Here is a 6,609-nt window from a genome sequence, read left to right as displayed (position 1 = left end):
AGCAGGATTTGCTGGGCTTACTGACACTAGAGTAGTTGGTGAGATTCAGCATTTAGACTAGGAATTGATTTAGCCAACTCTTTTAATAATGTGAGCGGGAGGTGGGTTATGGCTTACACCATGGGTTCTCACTTGGACTAAGTGCAAATTGTAAATATACCCAAACACAGTGAGAAGGCAACACAAAAATATAATCTCCCAATCTCTCCCAACCTAGGAATCACAGCAACTTAGTTGGGAATAGGGTAGCTTAAAAAAGGTTAAGAATTCATACATAGATATGCATATGTGTGTGCATGCGTGTGTATTTATATTACTTATATATTTATACTCATATTTATATTCATAGCTACATAGGTAACACATTTCTATTGCTTTTTCCCTTTTCCTTCCAAAGTCAAATTTTCTTCATTAAGGTTGCTGTCTAAAAATGTAGTTAAGTTGTTTAACCAGCTAGACTCCCAGAAGAGAAGGTTCTAGAACTGCTGGATTAACATAGAAGTGAGAATCAGGATATAAATTACAGAAATCCAATCTAAAACCTATAAAACCAGCTTCTTACATAAAGAGATGAAGGAAGAAAACCTATCTCCCAAAAGATATATTCAAAGCACTTCAGTAACATACATTTCATTACATCGTGACAGTGACATTGACCACGACAGCGATGGCAGATGGAATGTAAACATCGACTGCGATCCATGAATAACTGAAAAAAACACTTTTTGCACAAGTCCAGCACAGAATATACCTCAAAGATAAAACTGTATTTCTAGAGTATCTGTGACATACTGTAAAAACAACTGTAAATAGGTTTGGGGGGACATCTAGTGTTTCTAAAAAATTGTATACTGTTTCTTTTTGACCATAGCTAAAAAAAAAAAGAAAGTGCTGTTCAATGAAATTCTATACCTTACTTTAAAATCATCAATAACATAGATAATTTCACAGTCTACAAGTATATAAACCAGTAAGTATCTGGATACCTCATGTATATATCTCAAAAACTGCATACATGATCACTGTTATAACTACCGTAAGCATAGCTTAACTAAAAATTGCAAAACAAGAATTTAAATCTAATAGATATTTATATGTTTTCAATGGGATAATACTTTTTTTTTTACTTTCATTAATGCGATTAGCATTTCTAAAAAGTTGATATAAAATTCATATCTTTAAGAAAGGTTGGAGGGGAAGGACCTTTCAAACTATTTCTTGAGAGAATTCATCAATAAAGCTCATTCAGATGAATTCAGGCATAAAAGGCTTTACCAAATAAGATCACTAAAGAAGTTCAGTACACATATAGTTCTAATTAAATCTGATACTTGCTGAAGTTCCATTGAATCAATACTTTTCCTTTAATCAAGCTATTCCATAGACTAGGAGACAAAAACAGTTGCATTAGGAAAAAAAAAAAAAAAAGCAGCTATAAGATCTACCAAAAAAAGGCAGCCTTTAATCCACAGTGAATGTACCATGGTATCTGCAATACTGTCCTCTGCTAAGAACAGTATTGGGGAAATGACTGATTTTTAAACGCAATTACTTACAAAGAACAGCTACTACATTCCAGCCAAACCAGTTCAGATCTTTAATCAGTGAGAAGACTGAAAAGCTTAAACTATTCAGTATCATTTGGAAAACAAGGTTTCCAATGTAGGATATTTTTTGCATGACATAAGAGTACCTAAAAGGAAATCCGTTCAAGATTAACAGAAGTGGCTACACAAATGGAACTGTTCATAGAAGTGATAACATTATTCAGAGCATTCATTCCTCCCATCTGCCTCAGGATAATTAGATTTTAAGATTTTTTTATCCTTAGTAAAATCAAAGTTCTATTACCAGGTATTAAAGGTAATCTGCAAAAGGAAAGAAAAAAAAATGAGTGTGTCTTCACATTATTCAGAAGGATGCCAAAAGCTTCCCCCTCCATTTTCTGCAACCCCAGGGAGATTTTCTCTTTCTCAACCCTTGACTGAAGTTGTGATATCCTTGAAGAGAGCTCTTCTCTCAAGTGCTTTTGCTTAGTTTAGAAAGAAAACAGAGCATAGCCAGACATTTCAAAGGCGTTTAAGTAAACATCAGTTGCTCTCAGTAAGGATTCATTTCTGAATGGAAATAACAGTCTCCATGGTCAATAGGCTCCTTCATGATAGGCAATCCAGTTATTACTATTATAAATAATTAAAAAAAGGTCTTGTCCTCCTTCTGTAGGTCACAAGAAACAACTACTGATAAGACATGACTACAGTTAAATTAGGCAGGTTCTTACTGAAAGGCCTTCCAAAAATCATAGCAAAATTTTCATTGATAAATACTAATTGCCCAAAATATTAACCCTCCACAATCTAAGATGTATTTATTACGTAGCTAGTTGTCTTCGCTTTCTTTGATGCATAAGGAGGGATTAATTGGTGTATATCATATAAACATCCTCTACTGCAGAGCACTAGAGAAGTTAGCTCATTTCAATTCTAAACTACGCTTATAAAAACAGTATTAAGGCTATTTATTCACTTATTTAAGGCTGTGCAAGTCCAACGTGCACTATAAAAGATTATAAACATTCACCAAGAGAAAACACTGGCTATAATAAAGGCCAAGGTTTAATCTTTCCAGGTTTTTATTTTAGAAGTACAAAAACAGTAACAAAAAAGATGATTAAAAAAAAAAACATCACTAAAAGTAACAAAACAAAAAACAAACAAGAAAAAATGAGGGTCACAAAAATATTTAAGGACAATACCTGTTGTATTAATCATACTTTTTGGTGTAGCTCCTGTTGCAGCAAATATATTAGGTGTACTACCCGGTGGCAGTCCACTTCCAGCTGTGGCAGCTCCAACTGTGGTAACGGCCAGACTACCTGGAGGGGGTTTTTTTACTGGTACAACCACGCTCCTGCGGAAAAAGAAACAGCAGGTTACTAAAACTGCACAATGGAGTCAGCAAGAGGTTTTGTTTATGATGGGATTATGCTGTGTTACAACGCCGTTGCTGAGGAATACATAATAACATCAGTTTTCTTAACCTTTCTGAAATAGTATAAGACTACGTTAATGGAGCCTAAACCTATACTACTATCCTTTATCTGCAGCTTCATGTGATTCTGAGAAATTTGTTTTTTGGTGCCCACAAAATGGAAAGACCCCATCACTGACTTTGTTGATAAGTTGTGAACACCGCTATCACCTGTGTTCTAGATTTGCAAAGAAAACGTTGTGTTGGAAACGATGCCAGCACACTAGCAGACCATATGCATGCAGTCTTAATGAATACATTAATTTGTTGATCTTACTGAAGTTATCTTAGATGACAACTTTTGCCAGTCACCTGACCTTTTGAATACAGACGTTGACTCTTCAGTACTATGCACATACCGGTCTTGCAAATATAATTGACTAACAAACGTAATTTTGCACTCAGCCTTCTGCAAAAATTTCATACTCATTTAAATCAACAGCACATGATGTAAATCGAACACCTAAAATGCAACACACTAAGCATTTGCTTTCACAATATTGGTGTCATGTTCATTTAAAAATAAGGTTTAAAAAGCAGCCTCGAGAATTTAAAACTTTTGAGAACAGGGCTTTCATATAAAAAATTTGACATAATATCAGATATACATAGACAACATTGCATTCAAACATACACATTCTCACCAAATCTTAAACTGCTCTCTTTTTTTCAAATCTCAAAAATAAAAAACTTGCTGTATGTGTTAAAAGGGAAGAAGGAGGAAAATATTACAGAGACATTTAATTAATATTTTTTCAACACTGGACAGGTGTCACAGTGCAGACAAATATGTTTAGATTTTTCCATTTAATATTTCCATTTATCTATATAAAACTGCTCCTAAAAAGTCTATTTCAGTAGAAAACCTGAGTGAAAAACAAACCTGAAACAAATCATATTTGCAATGTTAAAAATATATTCCATCATTGTACACGTTTTCTGGTTAAGCAGATGCACTTTCTCTAAAATTAATCATTGTGATCAAATAAAAGAGCAAGAAAATGCAACTATATAGGGCAATAGTACCACATTTTGCACTAGAAGTTCCTTTAGTAATCATTTTGTTACACTTCTGTGCAAATATGATGGCACATGATGGATCAAAAAGATGCAGAACAATTTTTTACAGTCATGTGTTTGGGTTTTTTTAAATATATTCTCAGTCTCCCCAGATTTTAAAGACTGTTGATGCAAATTGTATTGCTGATGCCATTGTGAGAATTATATGCAAGTGGCGCATTTTGTGATCTCCTCTTATATGACAACAATGTACAAAATCATCCATAAGCAAATTTTTGTTCGCTCTTTTTGGAGGGGTAACAGTGCCAGTTGATGTCTGCATTCTGAACAACGGTTTTACCACTACCCTGAAGCATGGATTACTAGAAAGGTAATTCTAGGCATATTGATGGTTTTCTGTCTCCTTCCATTTACATTAGGAGAAGATGAGTTTGCACAATGAAATAGGTATTGATTAAGATATGTGACCCTAAAATAATTGCTTTTGTCTGTAGTTAATAATCTCTTACAATTGTTGCTGGTATGAAGTGTTTATACAGTAGCAGTTACAGGTGTAAAGCTGGGTCTACACAGGTTAGATTAATCTGCTCCGTAACACCATAAAATATCTTAAAAGTAGCTCCTATCCACACACAAAAATCTCTAGCTCAATTAATACTTCAATCAAATACTAGAGTTCTGGGTGTTCAGGAATACTGAATAAGTACTCAAGAGCAGAGTTCTTGTAGTGCCATAGAAAACATGAAGAAATTAGGACTTCTATTTTAAGCGGGAGTAACTCCTGATTATATTAATTTCATAAGGAAATTACTATAATTACCTACAGCATCTTTGCAGAGAACCACAATAGGTTGCCCAGGGAAATGGTGGAAACGCCATCCCTGGAGGTATTTAAAAGATGGGTAGATGTGGTGCTTTGAGACGTGGTTTAGTGGTGGTTTTGGCAGTGTTAGGTTGATGGTTGGACTTGATGATCTTAAAGGTCCCTTCTAACCTAGACAATTCTATGATTCTATGATCGGCGTGAAGAAGGAATGAATGGGAATATTTGGGTGCTGAGGCATAAGATGGAAAAGGCATGTCAGATTGTCCTATGCTAATGGCACATAGATTATCAGGTCTTCAAGACCACAGGCATGCAGGTAGCTTCACAAGATCACCAGACCATGGAGACAAAAACAGTGAACAGTGATGACTCAAAGAGGTGGGGAAGGACAGACTGCTGGTAGCTCCATAAGGGTAAAAAAACCCCATATCCAATTGAAGATAGTTTCCAACCTATGAAGAACCCAGGTGATGCAAGGAGGACTTGACAGCTGGCATTCCATGCTCTCCATGTCATTGCAACAGATCCTGGACCTAGCACTTGGATGCAAGCATGGGGGGTGCCCGACTGCTGGACACACTCCTTTAGACACACACCCACTCTAATGCTTGCAGATGTAAGACAGAGCATCAGTGAGTGAAATTTGTTTTGTTTTGGTTTTTATTTTAAGTAAAATAATTTTTCCCTCCTATAGTGTCTGGTATTGGTATCTACTAAATTGCTGACAAAATTGTTGCAAAAGTATTTCCTACTTTCCTGCTACTTTTCCAAAGAAGATGAAGCTAAATTCAAAGTCTTCCTCCTTATCTTCAGACAGCTCAGAGGTCTTTCAGAGCATCCAAAAGATCACCTAACTTTCCAAAGCAAAGTCCACATATGTCAACTTCACTCCTCAGACATAATGAACTGGCCACCTATAAAGGCAAAGATTCTTTTCTTAAGAGTGTAGTTTAAGACTGAAAGTCAGCTCCCCCAGGAAGCAAGGACAATCCTGCCCAGATCCCACAAATACTAATGCTCTACATACGGTTGACATTCTTTTGTAGGTCTGAATTGGGACATTAAGGCAGGTCAGCTGTTATTAAATTACAAATTACCAAGAAACATCAAAAGAAACACCTCTACTATAAGAACAGGCAAAATCAGCAAGACATTATAATCCCAGACTGAAAGAAAACGTAGCTTTCTGACATGTCATACATGGTGACCTTGTCAAAATGTCTCATTCCTACTGATAAAACAAAATGCGGTGAGTGAATACAGAATGACATCCAGATGAAGGAGACTGAAAAACTACATGAACACCACAACACAACAGAGTGGTCAAAAATGTGCAAAACAAGCCAAGGAAAAGCAGAACAAGAAAGGTGAAAGAGGATGACCACTATCAAGTGAAAAAACTCCTCCTTTTAACCTATCAAACCACTCCAACAGGACATTCAGGTAGCTCTTTCATGGAGGAAGAGAAATCTACAGAATAGAAGAAAAGGTTATATACACTTCCGTCATTTCATTTTAGGCCTTGTTTTATACAAAATATTTCAGACTTCCAAAATGTTCCAGAGTGGTCCACATTTTTCTGAATCACATTATCATGCTCCCAAATGATCCTCAGTGATTTAGCCAACAAAAGCTCAGTAGTAATTGGCTGCAGCAGCTCATTTTGTTTCGCTGTTCATCAGGTAGTTTACAATTCTAAAAAGAATTGTGACCACTAATCATTATTTTGTTGC

The 6,609-nt window shown here is 35.7% G+C and overlaps 1 protein-coding gene across 1 annotated transcript in view; it reads right to left on the bottom strand.

The window, feature by feature from the left end:
• Window positions 1–6,609, bottom strand: part of NBEA (neurobeachin) — a 515,614-nt gene that overhangs the window by 303,860 nt on the left and 205,145 nt on the right. Inside the window, exon 32 of the mRNA XM_009888422.1 lies at window positions 2,756–2,910. Coding sequence (XP_009886724.1) covers window positions 2,756–2,910 — 155 coding nt within the window. The remainder of the gene's footprint in view (window positions 1–2,755; window positions 2,911–6,609) is intronic.

This window comes from Charadrius vociferus, unplaced genomic scaffold, assembly GCF_000708025.1.
Source record: "Charadrius vociferus isolate BGI_N301 unplaced genomic scaffold, ASM70802v2 scaffold16, whole genome shotgun sequence".
In the NCBI taxonomy this organism is placed as follows: domain Eukaryota; kingdom Metazoa; phylum Chordata; class Aves; order Charadriiformes; family Charadriidae; genus Charadrius; species Charadrius vociferus.
Note: the sequence above shows the minus strand (reverse complement) of the source record. Positions and strands in the feature narration are given on the sequence as shown.